The sequence below is a fragment of the Siniperca chuatsi genome, linkage group LG7 (assembly GCF_020085105.1).
Source record: "Siniperca chuatsi isolate FFG_IHB_CAS linkage group LG7, ASM2008510v1, whole genome shotgun sequence".
Classification (NCBI taxonomy): domain Eukaryota; kingdom Metazoa; phylum Chordata; class Actinopteri; order Centrarchiformes; family Sinipercidae; genus Siniperca; species Siniperca chuatsi.
Genome location: NC_058048.1, coordinates 22,320,576 through 22,347,138, shown reverse-complemented (window position 1 = coordinate 22,347,138; position 26,563 = coordinate 22,320,576). Strand labels below are relative to the sequence as shown.

Below are 26,563 nucleotides of genomic sequence, written 5' to 3'. Positions count from 1 at the left end.
TTGACACCACCCGTCACGGCCCAAATGTGTTCATTTGAATCGATTTTTAACTGGGTGTTATTTAACACTATTTTATAAAAGTGGATATTTTTTGATTTTTTTAAACAAATGAGCTATTATTGTTTAGGTCAGTTTGGTCAAGTTTGTATTTGTACTACTACCATTTGGAGGTGGATGCTGGACATTTCAACAATTTATCCATAGCTACTTAAACTGTTTAGCCATTACTTTTAGCTATTTTAAACAGTTATCCTTAAGGTTAGCTATTTCACCCCATCCATTACTTTTAGCTCATTGTTTCAACTGTTTATTCATTACTTTTAGCTATCTATTGTAACCATTTATCCATTATTTTTAGGTAACTATTTCAACCATTTATCTATTAGCTTATTTTAGCTACAGTTAGCTAAAAGTATTGGATAAATGCAAGCAGTGAGGATTAGTTTAGTTTAATGCATTTTTTGTCAGAGACCATGTACAGAAAACATGAATTTCATACAAAGAGAAAAGATGTACCAGATTTAGCTAATAGCCAATTTCCATTTTTCTTTTTCATGCACTCTCAACCGCAACAGGTGGTGTTTAGGTGTTACAGATGACTCAATATGTGGGTATATTTTTTTAATCTAATTGTAATTTATATTTTTTTATTGAGCTACTCCACAGTCTTCCCACCAACATCCACTGGCAACTGCAAAAGTATCCCCTGGGGTACAGAGATACAACCCATCTGACTGGGACCAAACTGCAAGACATATCAGCTCAAACAGCAATAAGGTAGTTTCGGAAATAATGAGACAATGTGTCTGTAAGGATGTGGTTGCATAGCATAATGGCATGAAAAGTGGCAGGCAGTCTTTTTGAAAAGCAGCGAGTGCTTCTGTGCAAAACTATTCGCTGTGCCAGAGCTGATAGGAACAGATTATGACGAGAATCAATCCCTGCTGCCACATTACAGCCTTCATCCCTTTCCTCCTGGTTGCTGGGGAGCAGGAGCCTGCTGCTGCCTGCGCCTGGAGCTCGACCAAGATAGAAATCAGCCTGGTTTTTATCTCTCAGTCCGCTTGTCACCTTTCCAGTCCTCCATTCCTCCCTCCTCCACCCTTTTTTTAAAAAAAATAAAGGACTGTAATGGCATGCATTGAGCACACTGGAGAGGCAGGAAATGAGGGAGGAGGGGGTGAAAAGGTGATGGGCTGCACAATAGCCAGTCACATTGCATTTAAATGCTTTTCTCCGACACACAGTAGAAATGGAAAGTGAGGAGGGCTGGACAATATGTACTTATGTATGTCCTGTTCTTCACGTTGTGGAAAATTGGATTGTGATGCCAATTCTACTCTCCAGTGTGATTTGTCAGTGACAGTTTTCTCTCAAAAATACCACAAAGAAAAAAATACATCATTCGAGCAAGTTCTGTTTTCCCTGGCCAGTAAGCAGGGTTCTTCTCCTTTTAGGGCGCTAACGCAGCGAGTCAACAATGACATGGAGGGAAAACAACAGAGACTGAAAATAGATGCGTCTGCGTCAAATTTATCATGTCTGTTAACACCTCAATCCAACTTTTCCCCTCCTTAAATCAAAGAGAGAATATATTCCACAGCAAGGAACCACCTATTAACATTTATAATCCGTCAGGTCTCAGTAACATCTATCCTGGGAGGTTCTTTGTTAAGAGTTCAAACTAAAAATTTTGGTCACCCACCTTAAGAGAGAATACCAGTCATTTTGAAATACGGCTGTAAAATTTCTTGACATTTTTTTAAATCGGCAACTTAATGTTTTCTACACGGGCTGGATGAGACAATGTTTGTAAGGCGATATGTTTTTGAGGGGAACATTTCCTGGCAGAGATTTCCACTTCTTCCTGTGGGTGTGATGTGATTGACAGTGAGCAGAGTGCAGTTGTGTTGCATGCACTGATGTGAAAATAGTCAACTTGGGCAAAGTGAAATAACAATTCAACAGGGGGGGGAACTCTCGTCTACACCAAGCCAAACCTCAGTGTTAGATGTGATGGATTATCTACCTCTGGCAATTTTCACATTTGTGGTGGTTCTCTAAGAGGCAATGGCTTCCTCTGAAGGTAGGAAAGTAAGGCCTCATATCTCCATCTAAGCTGACTGTGTTCAAACAAACCAATTTTGATAATTGATTAATCGTTTAAGTAAGTAAATGTGAGGATTTGTTGCTTCTTTCTGTCATAAATTATTCTAAAGTGGTTATCTTTGCAAGTTTGGACTAGAGCTGAAACGATGAGTCAATTAATCGGTTAGTTGATCAACAGAAAATTAATCAGTGACTATTTGGACTACTTTGAACAATCACTGCAGCCCTAATCTGTCATTTTAAGATCACTTAAGGGATGTCAAGATTACATTATGTTGTTCACCAGGGAGACCATCACACTGCAAAATAAAGTTGTCTTTAAATGTTCTTTACACTCACAGCCATTGTGTGGTTGCTGTAGTCCATTTTTTCACTTTTACAGGTTCATTCAAAGCGATCTGCGCCTTAATGTCAGTGTTTAGCGTCATGCAGAGTGTCGTTATTTTGCAGACACAGATGCAGCTGCTCGATGTAGAGCGGATCTAATTAAATGCTGTTCCACATTAACAGGATTGAGCGAACCTACAGATTTCTGCCTGCTTCCTCCGGCCTGTGAGTGGCACTCGGTGTAATGCATACGAGCAGGAACCGGACGGAGTGCTTCCTAGAATATACACACATCCTGCCAGACACAAGCGAAACCGACATCCGTACACACTGATGACCAGTACTCATTGTGCCTTGGGGTGGTGGAACATGGCGGCGTGGCGGCAGCGTTACAGTCGCACAATGGGCAAGTGGAGAGATCGCCACAGTGAAGCTGCTTTTCAAGGCTTAGGGTCTTTATGTAGCCCTGGGCGATATCTAGAGGTGTAACCTGTAATGTCACTCTCAATCTCAGACAAATTACAGCTTTAGCTCTACCTCACTCATCTGGATCTTAATATATTCCGTCTTTGCCTGCAGTCATTTTGTTGTCACTGGGCTTTAGGGCTTTGGATCAAAACCCATGTAGCTCATGTTTTGCTCTGATTGCTGCCAAATACCAACCAGGAAACTGTGGTCTGTCAAACACACAGTGTATGTGGTGGCCTACAGAGCACACTGTTTGTAAGTGGTTCCATTCCCTAACCTATACTACTCGCTAAATCTGAGTGCAGAATGTAGGTTTGCTCATATTGGATGAAGCATGTTTCAGCGAGAGCAGACAATGAGCTACATGCTAATTAACAGGCATCAGGCATGAAATCAATTCTGTTTTACTCAGAACAAACTCTGCAGCATAGCACTCAATTATGGCTCTGACTTCACATCTTCTGCTTGTACGCAGCTGGAAAACTAAACAGTCTAAATGGACAAAATAAAAAGTATGACGATATCTGAGCTGAGAGCTCTGAGATATAAACAGCAGTTCTTACAAATAGGGAGTCCATATGGGAGTCTGCTGCACGACCGGCTCTCTTTGCTCATTGTTTATGTGCTCACTCACGTTTGTTGAGACAACAGAACAACTGGTCAAGATCTTGGCGGTTGCTATTTTACATGACTGACTGCAATGGCCGGGCTAGAAACGAGTTATAATATTTATAATTTCTGACATAACCTACCATGAGCAGACCGCACAGCTTGCTCTTTGCTGCTGCATGCCACTCCTGCTCACCTCAAAATTTATGGACCTGAAACATTTCCTGCTATTTCATTTACCCCTATACCATAACAGCCCACTTTAAAACAGCTTGAATTCACACTGACTCTCCTGGGGTGGCTAGAACAAGATATGTAAAGGAAATGGCCCCAAGGTCCTGACAATAACAATCTTCACATTATTTTTACTGTATCATTGTGATAACTGTAATATGCACCTTGAGGCATGCCTGAAGTACACCATCATGAATGTACTCAGTAAAAACAAACAAAACCCATGTAGTTACCAAGTTACCATAAAAAATAAAATAAATAATATGAGATGAGACTAAAAATCAAAAAAGGCTCAGTAGTGGCTCATAGAGGCTCTAATTTAGACATTACACCCCTCAATATATATATATATATGTTTGGTAGCACAAAGAATACTTATGATTTGCTAGGTTTACTGCCTTAGTAAGCAGAGAGTAAAGTTCAGCCTAACTGGAACCGAACAAATCAGGCGACATCACCTCCGTCACTTCTCGCTTATCACTGTGGGCGTTTGAACACTTCAACACTGTAAATAAGATGATTTTGTGCCAACCAGCACTTCAGTTTTGTTTGCATCTGTATTCTTGGAGGCAAATGAAATACAGAAGAGGGATTCCAGAAACTACAATAATAATCTTATCCTTCACACACATTTATCCTCACATGTAAAGGCTGAACTTCCCGACCCGCTGCTCTATCACCTTTTCTTGTCAGTATTTTGGCAAATTGCTCCAGAGCTTCCAGGTAAACTTCATCCTAATTTGCATTAAGTTACAAATGTTCAAGTTTTGACCCCTCCCTTTTTCCTCACATGGCTGATCAGTCCTGAGTCACCTGTCTTTCCAAAATTATTTGAGAGGGGATTCACTCACATCACAGACAAACGAATAGGGCAGAACTTTGGTTTGCATCACACCACATTAAGTAAGTCTTTATTGAGATTGGCCCAAGAGGAGGACCTCAAGGAACAATAAAATTAAGGGTGAAAAAAAGAGAAATTTCAAGGCAAAGATTCACTTTCTTGTGTGTAAAGTTGACCTTTTGGCTTGAGGGTAGCCCAAGACAAAAGCTGAAAGGTTCACCTTCTGGAGCGCATGAATGTGTTTGTCAAGTTTTATCACCATCTACACATCTGATTGCATGTTCAGGTAGAATGTTTGGACCAGATGTTGACACTATGTGAAGGGACAAGGTTTCAGTTTGGTATTCCTTGTCTGGGGACCATGAACAACCACAGCAAATGTCAGGTAAGTTTTGGCATTCGTTTTTTTGAGATACCCTTTCATGTACCAAAATGTTTAATCAAGGGAAAATTTTGACCTGACAGTGGTGCCAGACAAAAGATCAAGTGATCATCAAACTCATCATCTGGAGACCAAGAATATCCACACCTTTTGGCAATCTGGCCAGTAGTTGTCGAGATGTATAGCTTTGGACCATTATCTTACTTTATAATTACTAGTCATGATCATTTGAGAGGCAATTAGGAGTCTTAACGTTGTATTCAGTTTTTAGTTGATTAGTCCTTTTGTCTCTGGCAAGAAATTATTCTGAAAGCGGTTCTGCTACATGATCTTTTGCTCAGAGGAATACAATGTTCACTTGTGTAGCCAATGGTCTAGGTGGTCCAGCAAAGTGAGCAGCAAATGGACCAGTTTGGACTGGTTCAGCCCAGATTGGACTTTTGTATGGGACACTTTCTTTTTCCCTCCAACGCATTTCTCTCCTGTGAAATGACGGACCTGACAATGCTGCCATTTTTTCATTTTTAATGAGCTCACAAACATCCTGAATTGCCTTACTGTTTCCACAAGGAGATTCAGTCAGCAATTTTCATACATCATACAACAAAAACAAACACAAAAAACACTCCGGCCTACATGGAATTACTGTGGAATATGAAGACAAAAGGGACATGATGCAATGCTGCTTTTAGAATTAATTTTGTTCCACAGTCCATTTGATATTGGTCTTCAGAAATCCAATAACTGCTAATTGCTACTCCAAACATGAGCACTTGGCTCATAATGACTCCATGTCTTTCACGCTCTCTCAATTTTTTCTTATGTCTCTATAACTACAGCTCATCTCGTGCTTCAACACTTTAATGAATTCACAGTGCATCGCCCCTCCCTTCTTTAGATCTTAATGATTAAGTGAAGTAATAGCCCATGATTGCTCAGGGTCCACTCGGCCATTAGAAGCCCACCAGCCTGGTCCCTTAGCAACAGAGATCTGCAGCCAGAAGATGATTTCCTGTGTCAGTCACATTGCAATAACAGAGTTTTATCTGTTATGAGAGCATCTATCCTCTACAGCTGCATCCATCCTCTAGAGCTGTAGCACTTTGTCCACAGAGTGTACACTCCGAGTCAAAATAAAACAGGAGCAGTTAACATGATTTAGGGACAAAATGCTGTGGACAAGATGCTCACTTTTATACATATCTTAACCTTTAAACCTCTGTCTGTGGGGTGTTATGTCCAACATGAACCTCTTAGCACAGCCACTGGACACCAGAAAAGAAAAAGTGTTGCAGGCAAAGATCAGTTTAAAATCACAGACTGTTTTACTAATTGGGATAACCTAAAAGCACCCTATACAGCAAAACATCTGTGTCTGCTTTTGCTGGGAAAACCTAACATCTAGAAAAAGGCATCGGGAGGTTTATTTGATTAATTCCAAACAGCTGCTTAATTGCTGCAGCGTTGTGTGCCATTAAGCCATGATGAGCAGCAGAGAGCCGGGCTTTAGAGGAGTGAAAAATAAAGCAGATTTCCTGGTCAAAGATCCCTTTCATTGTACTAATGATATCTCTGCCTGGTGGGGGAAAAAAAAAAGATACTTTGAAGAGATCGGTGGAAGTAGAAGACAAACAGCTACTGTTTTCTGTATTTCTATATGATGCTATGCTTAAATCATCAGTACTGTATTCTTTATATGAAAAAATAACATTGCATGGTCATATGCACAGAAAAACATTAATTATTCATATTTAGATAAATGCCAATCCGTTGATGTCTACATTAAATTAATTAAAAATGCTGTTTTTGTTTCTGGCTAACTGCTGATTCTGGAGGGCTATAATAACCTCTGCAGCCAAAGAAGGTACTAAACACCAAAACAAAAGATAGTAATGAAGATAAATATGGATGTCCTGGATTAATGCGTATTTATTACTGTTTGTGTTCTTTCGCAAAAACATGTTTCATGTTTCCTTCTGCTGAATGATGAAATGAGACATTCCATGTTATCTCCATCATCCCACAGCAGTTTATGGACTGATCGTAATTGTGACAATGCTGGATTGTTTAGTTGTAACGAGAAATGGGAAAGTTTAGTTATCTACCTTTGCAGCCGTCTCCTTTAAGGATACTGAAATCACATAGGTAGTGAGCAGTCGGTTGAGCGGGGGACTTTATTAACAGTAATGGCCCATACTAAAATAAATCTCTGGAGCAGGAGTGTAGTATTGATGCTTAACAAGCCCCGTCAAGAGACGGCTTTGCATATATTGAGCAGCATTGTGGGAGCTGATGAGGCACCGCTCCAGTACTCAGGAAGAACAGGGTTCACATTCCACTACTATATCCACACACATATCCACACACAGAAACTAGTTCTTATGCGTCACCTGAAAAAGCTAAATGGCTTTCACTTGCAGGACCCTAATCCCTAATAATTAATACCATCTCAACAGCAAGGCTGCCTCTAAGTATACCCATAAAAGGCTATTAGCCCCATGTATCAGCATGCACTAATTGTTTGTTTGAAGTGGATTTCTGGAGTGTCACTGCCTTTTAGGCCCTCCTCCAGCGCTTGCTTTCACTCAACTTGAGTGACAACGATGCTTGTTGCAGCCCAGGGCAGAGGGCAAGAATCCCTCAGTGAGGGCTAAAATGAAAAGAGCAGCCCTTGTACAGTTGGCACAGGGCAAACTGCCAGCGCCTCTGCAAGCAGGGGATGACTTCATAAGCAGCACCGTTTTGGAGTTCCCACCACGAGCAGCACATCAGCGGTCCAGGGGCAGCCACCAAAGCCTGAGACCGAGTGCCAGCCCCCCAGCCTCCCCAGCGCATAGCCTTGATCTGCAATTATCACCCGTCACTTGCCATTCCATTGAAGAAAAAAGGCAGTTTGATGCATAAAGGGATAAATGGGTGAATAATTACATTTTTAATCAAGCTGAAAGAATCTCTTCAACAATAAAACAGGGGAGAGTTACAACTGGAGAAGAGATCTGCTCATTTGGAAGGAAAAAGAAAAGATCCACAGGCCCCCCTGTGTGATACAAGATGCAACTACATTGAGATGTTTAACCTTAAGTGCTTCTCTACTGCCAATAAATATCCATGTCAGAGTAACTCTGTTCAGTCACGCAAATGCAGATGGAATACATACTGTGCAAAAAGAAACCTGCATTGATTTTTAGGACAAGAAAAAAAAGAGAGACTCTACAACAACAAAGCATTTCAACTCATTGTATTCCTCTTTTTCTTTCTCTCAGCATCCTTTGGGTCTCTGTGGTCTCTGTGTCGAGATTCCATGTTGAACAGAGAGTGATAACAAAGCAGATGATAAACAATGCATGACAAACACACTGCATCCTGAAGTGGAGCCTACAGTGATGCCCATCCTGCTGCTGTAAGACAAAAAAACCCATACAAACAACAACAAAAAACACTGGGAGAGAGTGGAGCTATAGTTATGCCTTGATCTGCTGTTGAATGTGCCAACTGCCATCAAGGTGCACAAATAAAATAATAATGTGAAACAGCAAAAATGGCACACACTGACACTCCTTTTATCTATAATTCAGCATCATTTAGTGTTCACATTTAGTTTCAGTTAAATATGTTAAAGGATTCAAGATTTTAAAGTCAAAGTATTTAACTTCCATATAAGCAGCTTTGCAGTATTTCCAAACATTTAAATTTGCGGCAGCTCTCAACATGATTGGTTGATGTTGACAACACAGTGGGGTGCCTGGCCTATTGAAGGAGTTTGGAGAGAGGAAAAGGTTCGGGGGTGGGGGGGTGGGTGGTTAAAGAGGATTACGAGGGGCCAGCGACGAGGGGGCTATTGTTGGGGCCTGAGAAAGTGTGCAGGAAGAGAAGCACACACTCTGGAAACAAACTCGAAACCGTGAGATACAGGTCTGCACAATAATGCACACTCCTCGCTCATAATCACTGAAATTACTTTAATGTTCACATCTCCATCTGTGCACGGAAGAATTTATGAAGATGGGCAATCCACAAAATGTGTTGAGCATAAAAAATATACATATCATGGGAGCAATGCAGTATTCGAGTGAACTGCCTGTTTAGCATAATTCTGACCAAAGCGATTGCCTGTTGGAGTGTTTCCACTTTTCAGCGGCTGCGTTTGGCAGGCTGAGATGACAGAGTGCTGCTCATCTGGGAAATGGCTGGGCAGGAGGATGTTGCTGAGAGGCAAAACCCACCATGTCTGTAAATGCAATTATCAAAAAGACCTTGAGCTGGGGCCATGAACGATGATTGTGTGCTGGTATTAAAACACTACCAATTTGTGACAAAAGAGAATAAAATTATGTTGTTAATACACATTAAGGCCCTGAAAACATACTTTCTCAATCAGCTTGGGGGGTCTAATATGAACACACTTTTCTGCCGAAGCTAAGTTTGACTATTTCGCATGAGAGATTTCTGTCTGTGCTGATTTCTTGAGCTTTTCTCACTGGTATGAAGTTGTCTGGGCTCAGGTGGAAAAAGGGGACGTCACATACTTCCATGCACCAATTTGAGTGGAAATGTGATGACAGGTGTGGGGTTGTTTGCTTTTGTTGCCAGGCCATTGTCAATCAGATATGATCAAACCACATCCATACAGTCCTGATTAAGCAGGTTATCTGAGCTCTTAATATTAACTGAGGATATTTTTATTCCCACAAACTTTAACTGGATGGTTGCTTATTAAGCCAGTTATATTTATGTGATGGAGAAATACTTAAAGGCAGAATAAGTAGGATTTGTCGGTTGCTGTTTGTATACACACGATACAAAGTTGGCCCCTCCTCCCCAGCTCAGAGTGAGAGAGAGAGAGAGAGAGCTAGAGAATGAATGAAGAGAGGGAGTGGTGTTAGCAAGAACAAAGCAGTGAATCAGAGAAATAAAACGTTATGTTCTGATTGTTTCACGGCGGTTATGTTCTAAAGCACAAATAAAAATCGCCCACACCTTCGCACAACCCTGTGGGAAGGAGCCAGCTTCATCCTGTCTGCTGCTCTCTGCTCTGCGTGTGTGTGCAGCTCAGACCCGATCTATCTCCACACTTTGTTTTAGCGCTGTGCCAACGCTGGAGATACATCTATGACACAGACAGAGAGCAGAGGAGAGGGACGGAGACAGCGATGTAACCTGCTCGCTACATTTTTATAGAGTTCTGACCTCACAGCCTGCACACTGTTATTGGCTGGGGGCTACACACCACTGCCCAAAAGGCTGGCGCCCAGAAACATCACGGCCACAGCAAAATAAGAAGAAACTACCTACAGAAGAAAATACCTACAGAGGGCAGGGTATCTTCACATACAGACACTGCCATACACTTCTAGTGGGTCATTGAGAGGGATTATTTTTGTCTATATATTGTTTTTTAGGAAAATCCTACTTTTTCTGCCATTAAGATTTCAGGGGCTTGAAGGATTGATAATAATTTAAAAAGGTCCAGTGTGCAGGATTTAGTGGCATTTAGCAGTGAAATTGCAGTTTGCAACCATTTGAATACCGCTCGCCTCACCCTGCCCTTCCAAGCGTGTAGGAGAAACTACGGTGCCCCGCGAAAAACACGAATCTAGATCTATCTAGAGCCAGTGTATGGTTTGTCCATTCTGGGCTACTGTAGAAACATGGCGGTGCAACATGGCGACCTCCGTGGAAGGGGACCTGCTCCCTCTGTAGATATAAAAGGGCTTATTCTAAGATAATGAAAACACAACGATTCTTATTTTCAGGTGATTACACACATATGACTTCTAAATATTATATTCCATTTCTGCCAATAGCTCCTCCTAAATGTTACATACTGGACCTTTAAAAGCTGCAGCTCCTTGGGAGCTGTATCCACCTCTGCGCCTCTTAGAAAAAGAAACAAAACATCCAACCATTTAAAGACCACTGAAGAGAGTATTATCAACACATACATGGCATAAATAGGAAGAAACCTGACCCAGTTTGCTCATCCTGCTCTCTTTTGTGTTGGTGGGAAGAGGACACTGCTGCAGGGGTGGAGTCAAAAACAACATAGCGAAACGGTGTGAGCAGGTGTGTGTCCAAGCCCACCAGGTTGATAATAAATTTTCGGAGGGGTCCTGTCCACACTTAAGTGTCAGTTCCCACTCCGTGTCACAACCTGTGACCATTAAACTTTAAGATGTATTTACTTTCCAAAATGGCACCACAGTCCAGCAAATTCTTGAAGCTACATTACATCTTTTGAAATTCTTTCAACAGCAAAGGAAACAGCTGCAGTTGTACAGTGTTGACTAAGCTAGCATACTGCAGTCATTATTTCAGTCCTCATGCTGGCATCCTCCTTCAGCTGCTCGCACTTCACCACTGGCAAACACAAAACCATGCCCAGGATCGTGGTTGAAGCCTCGCTCTTGTTTCTTGTCTCTAAGCCTGTTAACTTAGTGCCAAGTACACAAACTGTATTAACCGTCGCCTGCATCACTAAACCCCAAAACCACCAGCATATTTCCCTCTGGCATCTATACAAACGCACTGTGACTGGAACAGATTTCCATTCAGATAAAGAAGTGTGATCTGGTTGTTGAGTAGCAGTAGTGTTATTGTATGGCATAAATGCTGCACAAAATCAGAAGTTACATTCATAATCACAGCATGGCGATATCAAAGCCAAGTCTGAATGAACATCAAAAGCATGGTAATCTCAGAATTTTACATGGAATATTATGACACGTAATGGCTGCAATTTGAAGATCAAAGATGGTGCAGATCATTGAAAATGCACCATTTCCTCCCCTCTTTTCATTGCTGTCTTTCAGCTAGGAAAAAGGTTGCAGGGTTGCCTCCGACTCCTCTGGCTTATTCTGATGTCCTGTGGGAAATACTGTAAAACAGGAATCATCAAGGAAGAGAAGGCAACCTTATTAAAAGATGATTTTAAGACAGCAGGTTTCAAGGCCAAAATAACTCAAGGGTCTCACAACGGAAGGAAAGCTGAATGGATAAAGCAAGAGCAGAAAAAGACCGCCCTCAACAGGAGGCTGTAAAGCAAGAAATAGAATTGAAAGCTATTCAACCGAACCACAAGAAAATCTGACCAAATAGTAGGACACACCTGCAAGAACTAGTGTGTTTCACAGAGATACTTGTGTTTTTCTATTGTAGACAAAGGACTTAAGATATTCAGCGTATACCTTCAGCAGCACAGCTTTTGTTCCTTTTCCTAAAGATTCACGCCACTACTCTGATGCCAGAAGACTCAAGTTCAAAAAGGTACCACTTGAGAAACCCTGGTGTATTATTACCTAATATTCCAGGGCAGTGTGTGGTACACACATTTCTCAAAACTGGCAACTAACCAGTCACAAAAGTCATGCAATCTGTTATCTCTATCCATGAACGTACATAAACCACTCTGCTTTCTGCGGAAATATTTGGAGCTTTGAGGCCACGCCAGATATTTAACTTGGCTCTGCTTTCACTTTCTGAGATTGGATAAAGGAAGAACATGTTAAAAAAGGAGGCCTGGAAAGCAAGATAATGTACAGTCAGCTATATTTCCCTTCAGCCCCACCTTTATTCCCAAAGCATTATACATGTACTTCAAACTGTAAAATCTTTCAATTCTGCCTTGTGGGAATGGCTGTACCTTTAAAAAAAAAAAACAACAAAAAAAAACAAAAAAAAAAAAACACATACTGTATAATAGCCTGTTAACACGAGTGATGTCAAATGCTGCCTTGATATTTTGCGATTTTGCTCTGATGCCAGTAATTAGAGAGTGTAATTACAGTACACATTATGAACATATCTCCACACCACTGGCAGATCCCTACTCAGATTTTTTCTCTAACCACAACAAAGTTAAGAGGATTCCTTGTACTGCCTCAGCCTCTCAAGCTTAAAGAAGTCCAACTGAGGAAAAGCAGAGTTTCATAAAGCACCTGTGAGAATCTGACAGCCTTGCAGAAAGTTCTGGCTAATATTTTTTTTCCCTTTTTAAACATATCTTTAGACAAGGTTTCTATCTACAGTTCATTTCGACTGCTCAGACAGCCAACACCTGAAGCAACAAAGCGTTGAGGGGAAGCGATGAAGATGCCTTTGTTTCTCAAGGGGTTCGGCCACACAGCGAACTGTGCGCACAGGAGAGAAATGATTCCACATAGAGGGTTTTCAGCTACAATCAGCTACTCGTTGCACTCTGAGAAGGAAGCACAGATCAAAGCTAACTGTGCCTTCTGGTTTGGGTCTCACCTTTCTCTTTGAGTCTGGTTTCATTCATACCAGAACAAAAACCTAGTCATATTTTCATTTGCAGCATTAATTCTTTAGTTTTATTCCCCACCCTTTTGAAAGCAGTACATACCTCTGGCTCTTGCTGCACACCATAATTATGATAGATGAAGAGAGAAAAGGGGAATAGGTATATGACTTGGCAGAAACATTGACATTTCTGACATGAAACCTTCATCTGGGTTTTTTTTCTGCTTCAGTTCATCATTGTAAGTTTCAGTGGGGGACTGTGCGCACACAAACAGCTGGCTATTGATGCGGCTCCACTAAAGACACTTAATGAGCTCAGTGTAGTCTATATTCCACCATTAGAAAAAGAAGGCTTACTGACCGGTCACAGACCGGGGTTGTCAGAGCAGAACCTGCTACCATTGGACTTAAAGAGCACACCTGCTGCTTCCAAAACCAGCAGCGTGGTCAAATGAGCAGGTGGCGAGTGACATACTGGTGAGCTGTGGAGCAGAGGGAGGGTTAAGTATTTTGCCTACACTCACACAGTCTCCTGACTCAATTTAACACCTCACATCCTACAAGTCACAGTAGCAGGAATGGTCTCACTTTAAGCTTGTTCGCTTTCTGCAGTTATAATTTAGTTTGTGCTTAATATAGTTGCCAGAGGAAATGCATAGTTCCCGTCAATGCATTTGGTTATCTCCTCCTCCACTGCCCTTTGAGAAAACAGTACCAATCATCATGCGTCTCAACACAGAGTGAAAGAAAGAAAGCCGGCCATGACTCTGTGTGCCAGTAATCTCTCTTTGAGGCCCCAGCGTCTCTAATTGCCTGGACACTTGTGTCCGAGGGCTGCTCTCATTCCTCAGTGAAAAGATGAGACCTCTCGTGCTCCTTACAACAGGCTTAAGCTGATAAACCCTTTCATCGCACATGGCCGTGGGATCGTGCTCCATGCAAACAGATTGGGTAAAAAAAGACTAATCAAAACAGCGATTAGTCCCCAACACAGAGGCAGAGCTAAGCCACAGCACAGCCTCAGCAGGGGGTCCCACCCTCTCAACCACTAAAAGTTTCTGATGATTTGTGTGAGCCTTTTCTGACAAACACATTCCTTAGTGCAACTACATGAGTTGGAAAATGTGTGGAATGCATGTGGTGCGGTTTTTAATCGAACAAAGACGTAGCATAGATAATTTTAAAATGGGATGTGACAGCTAAAGAAATATACGGATAAGCAAGCCCCAGAAGACAGAAAACACTCCAGGCCCATTGATAGCATGAATCCAAGGCTACTTCTTCACTCACTGGGTGTTGAAAGAGAATCCCTCTCACTCATATCAGCACCTCCCATGACACCTTTGCTTCCTGTCATGGTTAGTGTTAGCCAGCCTTCATGAGTCTTCCCTCTAATTTTTCCCCATCACAGCCAGCAACATTGCCAATACCCACAAGCAGGCTGCCATCAGTGCATCATCTGGCCTGTTGCTCTTGTATATTATACAGACTCCATGTGTTTCTCAGCAACAAGGTCAAGTTCTGTGCTTGTTTACTTTACTTGCTGCTGAACAAGCTGGACTTCAACACTCACTACATTCTGTAAAAAGGCGGGTTCTGTCTGGAGTAGATTTTAAAAACAGCCTCAGAGTTTTAAGTTAAGACAGAATTTTTAGTTTTCTAAAAACAGATGCATATTTCCCTCAGGAGTTGGTGGAGACCAAAAAAAGAGCAAACGGGAGAAGGAATATTGGACTCACATTCATTAGGTGGCCAGACTCAAAGTCCACTGGATGCATAAATACATAATTGTTTTCTAATTTTCGCCTCGCCATGTCATCTTTACATGATAATATTACCAAAAAAATGATGAATAAATTAATGCAGGATTAAGTAACAATGTTTGCATCTCGACAGTGACAGACGTTCACTTCATAGATGCCGGAAAGGTTACTGTTGAAGCCACATTTTGTAGACTTACGAAATGTATGAATATAGCGCCCCCAGAAGTAGTATTTAATCCAGGATGGCCTAAATTTTTCTTAAAAAAAGAAAAAAACAATTTGTCATCAGAATAATTGGAAAGATGCTGTAATCACATAAAACAAACACTAAAATCACTAATCGTTACATATAGTAAGTGGCATAAGCAGGGAAGACATTCTACACCTGTGTAACCCATTAAGACAGTGACCTTATTGTACTCCGCCACAGGCTTTCAGTGCCAGTAAATATTTTGCAGTCAGTTAAGAAATAAGCCCAGCTTCATATTGTTAATGTAATGTTACTTATAAAAACAGCATTAATCAATGTATAGGCAACACTGCAGCACCATTATTTGTTTTCCAGATTAGCTTGCCCACCAGTGACCTTGAGTAATAGCTCACAAATGTCTTCTAAAGAATCACGTGACTTGGGCGTGCACACACACGCCACGACAGATACCAAATGGGAATATCAACATATCCATTTGTCCAAGTAGATATAATGTGCAATTATGTGGGGAACATGTTGTTGCAGTGGTGTCAAATAACACAAGGGCAGGAAACTCAGTGAACCTGGCTGCAGACGATTTTGGATATTCAAAACAGAAACACATTAAATGATCCAAATTCAAGAATGCATGTTTGTGTGCAATCTCCTGGAGGAGCAGGAGCTGGGTGCACATGGAAATGATTCCAAGTGACTCTCTGGTTATTACAAAAATAATGAGCAAACTACAGGCCATGAGATCTGCTTCAGCCAGACTCCCCTCAATTTTTCTACACTTTTTCTTAACGCAATGTGCTAACTTAGCAAGGACAGGCTTTAAATTAGCTACACAATTCTTGAGTCTCGCTGAGTTGCTGAGCTCCGACAAAAAGTACATGTGAAGATGCCTACTTATAATTCTTCGTTCTGTCACCAACTGTTAAAACTCTTAACTTGCTGCCATGCTACACCAAACAGATTGAAAGAGCTGATTTAATGTTATGGAAAAGATTCTTCTGGGAGGCTGTCTGTGGTGGCATCTGACCTTATTAGACATATGATATATCCCCAGCTGGCTCATTATCCTGTAGGAGATTAAGAGTTCACTGTAAATGTAGCATCTGCCTAGGAGCAAAGTTAGGATCAACCATCAGAACCAACCAATCTGAATTATGTGAGGTCAGCAATGTTGAAACATTACCCACTTTTTTTTGTTTTAAATCAAACCAGAAGAAAAAAGGCATATGTGAACTAGCAAGTTAAAATTAAAAAGAAGACTGGGTGACTTGGCCTGATCTCCCAGTGGAGACTGGGTGCTGGAGTGCAAGCGTCTTTCAACTGTCAAAAAGACAGTGACAAAGTGCTATTTCTGGATTTTAATATTCAGTTCATTTTCCTCTGGTGCTCAGTGAACATCTTCAGTCTTTCCGTTGCTGAGTGACTGGGGATCGATGTTGACAGGTTGTCATAGGATGTCACTGTTGAGACATGGCATGTTGAATATACTATCCAGGTATACTGCATAGGTATAATGTCAATATTCCATTAAAGGAATAGCTCAACATTTTGGGAAATTTTTGCTTTCTTGCCAAGAGTTAGATGAGAAGATCGATACCACTCTCATGTCTGTATGGTAAACACAGCAGCCAGTTAGCTTAGCTTAGCTCTGTCACATAACCACCCAAAAAAACCCACATTGTATCATTTTTACACTTCGGTTTTTGTACAGATTAAACTTACGAGATATAACATGTTAATTTGTGAGCTTTAGAGGTGCTGGTAGGCGGGTTTTGCTACCTTTGGACAGAGCAAGGCTAGATGCTTTCCCGTTTCCAGTTTGTGCTAAGCTAAGCTAACCAGCTGCTGGTTATAGCTTCATATTTATCATACAGACATGGTGCAGTGATATCAATCTTCTTTTCTAACTCTCGCAAGAAAGCAAATAAGCATATTTCCCAAAATGTCAAACTATTCCATGAGAGATATTTTGACCACTATAGCCCGAGACCGAAGATATCAGCTCTTCTTCCCTATCAATTAATTTACTTTCTTTTTCCCACAGTCGTGCTTGTTGGGCTAGGATAAGAATTTATTTATTTTTTTTTTAAATAAAATGAGATTACAAATGTTTAGGTATGAAAAAAAAATCACATAAAAGTTGTCTCTCAAATCAATCAACAATATTAAAATCCCACATTGTGATTACAGTGACAGACAATAAATAAGATACACTGCATTGCCCTCGTGTCTTAACAGTATATCTATCTTTTTCATGCCTAGAAGATGTGGGCTGGACGCTGCCACTCTGGAGCAGAGTGGCACATTTCTCCATCCACATAAAGCACTCTTAGCTTGAGGGAGTGACTACCATTTCTCCTTTTCCTCTGTCTTTATAAAACACAGCTACTGGTCCTACCCTCACATCGCAGCACAGCAGTTAACTAATGTATCCAAGTGGATGTTAGTTTAACACTACAGAAAAGTGTTACAATAATACATTCAATATTGTAACATTACAGTAACACTATATAACATTTTGTTACAATATTTTTTTTTCATATAGTTTCAACTATTTATCCATTATTTTTAGGAAACTACTTCAACAGTTTATCCATTACTTTCAGCTAACTTTATCAAACATTTATCTATTAGCTTATTTTAGCTAACTTCAACCGTTTATCCATTACTTTTAGCTATTTCAACTGTTTATCCATTACTTTTGCATCACACTGATTTGTAATCTGAACTGGATGTTTATTTTTCTCCAAAACATGTTACGCAACATTACAGAAAACAGCCTTGCACTCTGAGAAACTAAGCTACCCTTTTCCGCACGTCAGTGTGTGCTTGTCAGTTGCTAGATAAAAATCCCTTCGCTGCATGCAACAGCTAAACTGTAGGCAAGATAGCGGGGCTGGTGCCAGTGTGCCATGCTACATGCTGAGACAGTGGGTCTCTTTGTATGGCGAGCTTCTTTTCAGACAGGAGCAGGAGCTGCAGGAGCACTTACACTTGGATGAAAACACCACAGTGAGGGGGGGGGTTTACAGCTTGCATAAACACAACAGGGCTTCCATCCTGGGAGCAGGGTGGTGGTCACATGGAAGGGAAAGGGTTATCGTCCAAGGGGAAACTTGTCACGCCAGAAATTGTCATACAATGAATAAATTTACATCAAATCAACACTGCCACACACTGATAGACCAGATATCCTGAAAGAGATAGGTTTCATCGAGTGTCAGAGACAAAGATGAACATTTGCAGTGAGTGTCGACAATCCAAAGCATGTATCCATCATTGTGTCTTTTTCATTTAGCTTAAGAAATACGATCAGTGGTGATGATGATGGGGAAACTGGGCAATCACAAAGAGCTAACATTCAATCTAGGAGAGATAACAAAAGGAAGACGAAAGACAGCTCTGGATGGCAGGATGCCCCTGGGGCGGCTGTGCTGTTATTATGTTGGAAAGGGCTGCTGGGCTGCGGTGTGGGGCAATTAGAGACCGGAGGATTGAGTGGGGGAGGGTCCAGGCACAACAACCCGTCCATGAAGTGTTCTCAGCTCAGAAAAGGAGGAACAAACCTCCCGGATATGGCAGCAGTAGCATAAAAAAAAAAAAGAAAAAGTAAAGAAAGACATAGCAGATGATGGTGGATTTATGAAATGAAATAACAACCATCTGCTTATTTCCATGGAAAGAAGCTTGGTCTAAGCTGCTTTCCTGTCATCAGTAGAATCCAAAATTAATATCAAGCGATTGGCATGCTGAACTTTGTGCTGCCCTGGTTTGGATGATTTGACTGGTAAGTATGTGACAATTGGGCTGGTTTGGGATAATGTACGCATGCAGATGAATCATCTGTTGTTCTCATCGAGAGCTACTGCAGACACTGCGGTGAACACATTAGCCATGTCTATTATCTTTAACGTCACTCTGCTTTGGAAAGTCCTGACTGAAAACCACACATAGTCCAGGAGAAGTCCAGCTGGAGAGCACAGGAACAAAGAGGAAAAGTCCCAGAGTATCGTTTCAGTGGTTTGTGGACCACAGACAGAGGTCGCAGCCTTACAGCTATTGTGTGTTGTCTTTTAAAGGGTAGATAACGGAAGTAAAAACAGATTGAGTTGCAAGAGGGAATGGGTTTTAAGAGACACACAGCGCAACTGTTCCCTAAACTTTCACTTGGGTAACTTAAGCCTCTGAACTTCACTCTCTGATGAGATCTCTATTGTCGCCTCTCATAATATTACAGATCTCCCAGTAAAGAGGACACAATGGGCAGTGAAAGGAGACAGTAACACAAGCTTGGTGGTGTGAGATGTAACAGTTGGCAATGCCAAGTATCCTGAGCCCTCACAAACACACACTGTTTCCATGCCCTCTGGCCCTGAACGGCTTCAGTGGAGCAGGTGTCTGCCCACATTCTTTACATAAGCTCTTGTCAAACATGGCGCACAGCAACAAGGCCTCACAGCTGCAGGACAATGGAGTCACATTAAACTACAGCACTGCAGCAAGGCATGCACACTTCAAGCCAGAGTCAAGGTAACAGTTTCTACAGCATCAGCTTACCAAAACTTAAAAGTAAGCGTAACACAAAACCCAAATTATATAGGCCTAACACCTCTCCTCTTATTAGTTCATTAGTAAGAAACAAATGACATACTGTTGCTGAAGTGATCCATATTTATAACCAGTGTTGAGGCTGTTGAGCTGACACAAAACATTGCAAACATCCAATTAGCTGTTTTAAAAAAAATAAACCCACACAATCATACCTCATGTGCAAAATGCAGAGATGCAAATCCTGATTAAATAAATGCTTGATGAATGTCTGTAGCACGTCCTGTGCTTTTAGCTGAGTAATAAAGAAGTCATAATATGCCATTTAAACAAAATGACTATCTAGTTACAGGTATTATGCCAACACACAGCTTCCTTTGCCTAAATCTAAGGCACCGCCCCTAAATATTTTTGACTTGAGCCACGTTGGGGGAGTAAAAAGGCCCTTATTGTTGTCGGGTACCACCATATACATTTTGCACATTAAGCCAGAAAACCCCTGCATCACAGTTTAGTTTGGCAATTAGAAACTTGAAAAAGGAAGATATCAATAATCTGTGTTCATGTCATTAAAGTGTATAGAAAAAAATATTCTAAATGTTTGCAAGTAAATAGAATAAAGTACCGCTTACACATTACTGTGGGGGTTAATCATCTTTTTTCTTTTACTTGATATTCCTCAAAATTGTAAATCACAGCTCCACAAGTATTCAAACCACATGAAACTTGAGGTTCATGTGGTTTCAGGTTCAGGTCGTTTTAGGGTTTCACTAGTCATTTAATCTGCCAGGGTCAAATGCCTTGAAGTAAGGATTATCTTATTTTCCCATTTAGTCCCAGAGCCAACTTCATAATAGGCTACTTACTAAACCCTCTGTGCTTTGATCAGAGTTAGGACTCTAAAAGAAAGTGCCAGTGTTTCAGGTTCACGTCTTTATTTGATAGAGTAGGCCATGTTAGACCACTCTTGTTGACTTTGCTCTGTTTTTTCATCTACTGTATGTTGGTGTCCAATGTAGGGCTACTGCATTGAGTGATTTAGTTTTCACTTTCATCATCCTTATGGGGAAGTCACAGTTTCTGGATCTCACGCATGCTGCATATTTTTAGGATGATCTATTAATTTTACTTCCGACTGTCTTTGAATTATGATTAGACCATCTGTTAAGATACCATACAAGTTTGTTCCCATGAGCTGGAGAACAGGCAGGCTGAGCAGAAACTGGTGACGAATACATCCTCTCTGAATCCTACAATTAACTCTACAGCTCTCAATTACAGATGTGCCACATCACAGAAGCCTCAAAAATGTCACAGTCTGTTGACGTTATTAGCCCACACTGCGTGAGTGAACACAACAAAAGCAGAAAACATCTAACGATACAGGCCCACAAAAACCAAACGCACACTGACAGATCAAGAAGAGAGAATTACCACCTGCAGATAGCACAGTTCAGGCTCTTTTCAAGTCATTTCCACTGTCACAGGGCAAGGAGCTATGATAGGTTGGGTGCACTGCAGTTTTCACCAGATCAGTGACATATTGATGAAAGGCTCCTTAGCCCCTCTCTGAAGCCCCTTGCGCCCTTAGCCCCTGGCTGCGAGCCGAGTGAGCGGGCGTCCTGCCTCTGGGGGACGGCTACAGAGCAGAATCGCCGACCAGGAGGACTTGAACAAGAGGCCTTTCTCTCGCTGAGATGTGATCCTCCCCCTTCAGACTCCTGCAGGAACTGCTCTGGCAGCACCTCGGCTTGTTCTCCCCCTTTGGTCAAGTTGGGTTTTCACGTCGCGTTGGCCAAGGCTTTAATTGATTTACATGGAACTCTGCTGCACAAGTCCATGTAAGGCAGCGCCAGCAAGCCAAGACAGAGACAGCTGGCCGTCCCTGAACTACAAGCAGACGTCCACTCTCTGAGAACGTGCTATTCGAGGATCCCCCAAGAGAAACACTAGTGCATATCCTCTATGCTGTTCAGAAACAATGCTCTGACCTCATGGCCTGTCCTTGCTTTAAGAGTGACACCACCTTAAGAATGGAGAATATCAAATTAGACATACTACTGACATTTTCCACTCCAGTAAGCAGTCTATAACTGAGCCATGTGGAACCTCCATAAAAACAAAAAAAAAAAGTCAGTCAGACATGCACGACATGCAAATAACAAAATGAAATCCATTGGCACCAAGATATAAAGGCCAATTACACTAACTGATAGTTTTCACCTTTTTTCAAGGACAAATAAAATAAAGATTGGCCTCAACTTTAAGCAAACAACACCAGACTTTCTTTTCTCTCTGTATTTAATCAAGAATTATTATCTCTTCTTGATTAAATAACAAACATTTCCTGCAACAGGATGGCCTGGATAACCCCTGAGTAAAAAGAAAGGAGGACAGCCTCCAGTCATAGATAGACAGCCAAGTCAGTACAAGGCAGAGGAGGGAGGGAGGTACAGTCGGAGATTCTTAGGTGGGCGGTGAGGCTCTGAAAGACACGATTGAAGAGAAATTGCATCCTTCAAGAGATGAGCTCAGCTTGCAGTCAGAAAGAGCCTGAGAGGAGAGGTGAGAGGGTCACTTAGTCTCTGCAGACCCACAACATCAACACGGCCCTCCACTGGGTCAGCATCAATTAGGTCTGTCTGTAGCAGCAGTCATACATACAGTAGATCCTTCACATTCAGACATACCAGGACATCTTCAGCAGTCTAACTTCCTCTGCTACTCAGAGCCAAATGAGAGACTTTATGTTGTCCAATTCTATCACCAGCTAACTTCACACTTCCTGATTTTCAAAATATGATTCTCGCACTTGGCTTAGACACATCTAATTATAACCAAAACATTTTAATTAGTGCATTTTGCCCTGAGTTGACCACCTTGTGTTTCACCGAGACACATAAATCCCCACACAACAGGCAACTAATTAGGTCTGCAACTAATAATTATTTTCATTATCAATTAAACTGCAGATTATTTTTCAATTAGTCAATTCATTGTTTTGTCTAAAGATAATGTCAGAAAATATTGAACAATATCCATTATAAATTCCAACAGCCAAACTTCAACCAATGGTCCAAAACCCAAAGACATCCAATTTACTATCAAGTATCAAATCCTCACATCTGAGAAGCTGAAACAAGCAAATATTTGGCATTTTTGCTTGAAAAATCTACTGATTATCAAAATAGTTGCAGATTCATTTTCTGTTGATCTACTAATCATTGCAGCTTTACACCTAATTAATCCAACAATATCTAGAGGAAAAAAGGAAATCAGCTACCTGAATTATGAATAAAAACATTATATCATGTCTGCCGGAGATAAACACCAACCATTTGGACAGGAGAAAGGCTGCAGTGTGAATGAATGCACAGATTCCAGCATACATAGCTGTACCATTATAAGAACATTTAAATGCCAACTTGCATAAATCATGAATTAACTAGTGGATAATGAGGGGTACCGACAGGCTCCGAATGCCTCTGGAGATGTCACATTTCTAAAATACTGTTACTGTACTAAAGCTGCTGACCGATACATGAATTTTCACTGCTGCGTTATAATGGTGAGAGAGAACAGGCCGAAGGTTGGATGAAGCCCAAGCTGAACCAAAACTGCAGGCCTCTGCAAAACACAGATACACAACTGTGTTGCTCTATTCTCATAAGGCCGAGACAGCCAATAGAAGACCACCGACAAGAGCCTGAACAATGGATATGTTGATGCCACAGACATTTTCCACAAGCAGTTAGACACAATAACACTGCACTGTGGCGATGGATGTGCTCCACCCCAGGCAACAAGACAACCCCCACTCCCCTGTCATCTCCCAGCCTTATTCATGCCTGGACTTCATTATGAGGTGTAACGGAAATAATCATTGGCAATTTGAAAGAATTTACAAGACAATGATGCAGTCCAAGTCATGCCTCACCTACACAAAGAACAGTTAGGGGTGAACTGGCTCAACGTGGTGAGACTGAAAAAGATGCATCCTTTTTGAGAAAATACAGACAGAGTTAAAGACAAGATGTAGGCTACTAAACATTTTAGTCCATTATGGTTTTATACACATATTGTATGACATAAGTAAGGTTAGAATTATCTTTATTTGCCATCTTTTTTAGTATTATTTTCTAACAAATATTTCCTCTTGAAAGTATAATCAGGCCTAATCTTCAGAAGTAAGCAGTCTTCCTCTTTACCATTATTTGGACAATTTTAAATCCATAGCAGCATCTTACTTTGCAAACAAAATCAGCAAATCACTGACATGCATGATTGACACTATGCAAATAAAGCAGACCACAGTATCTTTGTATAAGCCTCATCTGCAATTACATTTAGATTTAGAAAAAGAGAAAGAGACCTGCTGCAAACAGGACGCTGGGATGGCCCACTGACATCCTGCAGCACACATGCAATATATGTATCATTGTCCTCCTGTTTATGCAGCTGCAAATGTCACTTACTGGTAAAGGAAACCATATGTATTTTTTTTTATGTTGCATAAAGAATAGTAATTTATCCACAAGATGTTTGTCAGTGATTTCTGTTTTTTGTGGCAGTTTTAGTTATGAACAAAAGAAACTGGCAATATTTGTCTTAAATATTAAAATGTCTTCAAAAACTCATTTATCAAAATATTAGATTAAGGAGATAAATGATGCAATTTAATAATATAGTAACATCCTACAACAAAAAGATCCATTTTCTTTGTCTATTTCCACTGAAAAACAAATATTTACACTAAATGTCCAAAATATATAATCACAGAATAAATCCAAGCTGGCTCATGATTTCCAAAAATTAGACAAATATAAAAGTACTTAATAAGTGAGAGAAATCAAAGTGGTGAACTAGAAATCCTCCAGGCACTGCACTGTTGACACCATCAGGGAACCACTGAAAGCTATAGATGAGATGATGGCAAAATAAAAGGCCTTCACTGAGCAGACTACACATGCAGAAATGTGGATAATAGGATAGATGCAACAATGACAGTGCTCTGAGATGTTTAGCTAAAATAGTATGTGCCAATAACTATTGAACAGAAATGTTAGTCAGTGGAAAGAAAGAAAAGGAAATGAAGTCTTTCTTTCGGTTTCCTCTCATGTTAAGTTAAGTTAAATAAGTTAGGAATGTCTGGCCAGCCACATTTAGGTTATCTTGATAAAATTAAGTCAAAGGATAAATGGTTCCTTCCCTGGCTGCCAGGGAAGTGTTATTATCAAAAGTGTGAAACATGATTAGAAAATGTATTTCTTGTGAAATTTCTAATATTTTGTTCTGTGCGAACACTTATGACATTTCACAGGTCCTTTTCATTTTTCCATTGGTTGAATGTGGAATCAAGTGGCTGCTTTTTTTAAACCACTGGCTTTATTAAATGTGATTTAATATCACATACAGTTGTAGATGTGTGTGTTTTATCAGTAATTGGATTTACTTGGTTTAAAGACTCATTTTAAGATGACAGAAGTCCAGCTGATTAAAGTCAGATTTGAGGGAATCTGACTAAAAATAGGTTAATGATGTAACTGTTAAGGAAACCAACTGCATGGCCAAAATTAAAGCATATCCACCTGTGCACTGACAGAACAAGCAGACATGGCTTACAGGGGGTTTTCCAGTGACTTCCAGCCCACTAAACCCAGTTAAACCTCTTCAGAGAAAAAGCACTGATTTGGCATTGTTCCCCTTCATCACCACAGACCATCTTACCTTTTTGTGTCTGTCTTTGAAAGGTAACGCAGGCCATGGCATCTCCTGCAAAAAGTCTTGCCAGTGTTTCTGGTCCTGATCAGACGAGATGAAGACGATTTCCAATTTGTCCTTATGTTCAGACGTCTTTTTGAACCGGCTGTAAAACTCGCACAGGCTGCCGTTGAACTGCTTGCACGGGGCGTTCAGGCTGCATCCGAAGAAGAACCCGACCAGGGAGAGCTTGGCGCCCAACGACTGCACGTCCACCTCGGCTTTCTCGCTGTTGACGAGCCGCTCCCCGAGTAGACTCACCAGAAACTCCGACATCGCAGCGTACAGTCCTCTTACACACAACGTTACCCTCAGCCGAGGCTGCTGTACATGTAACCGCTATGTTCAGACAACACCCAACACTTCCTCCACCTCCAATTTGAGGTTTTAGGTGAGCTCCCAGCCCCTGTGAGGCGTTGCGGTCTGTGTTTCACCGCGGCTCGTCCTCCGGTGTGTGAGCGCTGTGCAGGAATGCACTCCGCTTTAATCGCTCTGACTGCAACAGCGGTTGCGCTCTTTCGCCCCCCAAAGCATACACTAAAATCATGACATCTGGTCATTCTAGTTACAAAGAGGATTCTTTATCACTGTATTCTGTGGATGTTTGATGTGTTAAGAATAGCAAAGGCTGCTAAATTATTTTTGATGTGAGAGTTTATATGTTTTGTATCCTCAAACTTGTCTAATTTTCAGATTAAAAAGCAGCTGGATTCTAGATTTGTCCTCAAAAAACGTATTATATTTTATTAAATACTTGGGATTTGTTCATTTAATAAGCTCCATTAGACAACTGTAAATAAAATTCTGCAAATTTCAAAAAGATAAGGCTGGGGTAACCACACTCTATTCCTACGGATGTGCTGCCACCTAGTTTTCACAAGAGGAAACTGCCTGGGCTGCAACAAATGTTAGGCACTTCACCTACTTGCAAAGTGCAAGGAGACGGTTAAAACAGTCTTAAATGGTGAAAAACACTTTGTTCAAATGTTCCAATGTCCACCTACCAGAACAGCAATTATCCAATAAAAACTTGGTAACCAAAACCTTTGTTGTGAGATTAT

General features: G+C 41.0%; 1 protein-coding gene across 2 annotated transcripts in view; it reads right to left on the bottom strand.

The window, feature by feature from the left end:
- Positions 1–26,000, bottom strand: part of nxn (nucleoredoxin) — a 57,147-nt gene extending 31,147 nt beyond the window's left edge. Inside the window, exon 1 of one of the 2 annotated variants that reach the window (XM_044203116.1) lies at positions 25,470–26,000. In XM_044203116.1, the coding sequence (XP_044059051.1) occupies positions 25,470–25,778 (309 nt within the window). In that variant the 5' untranslated portion in view covers positions 25,779–26,000. The remainder of the gene's footprint in view (positions 1–25,469) is intronic. The other variant, XM_044203117.1, reaches the window with a different exon arrangement.
- Between the last annotated feature and the right edge of the window lie 563 nt (positions 26,001–26,563).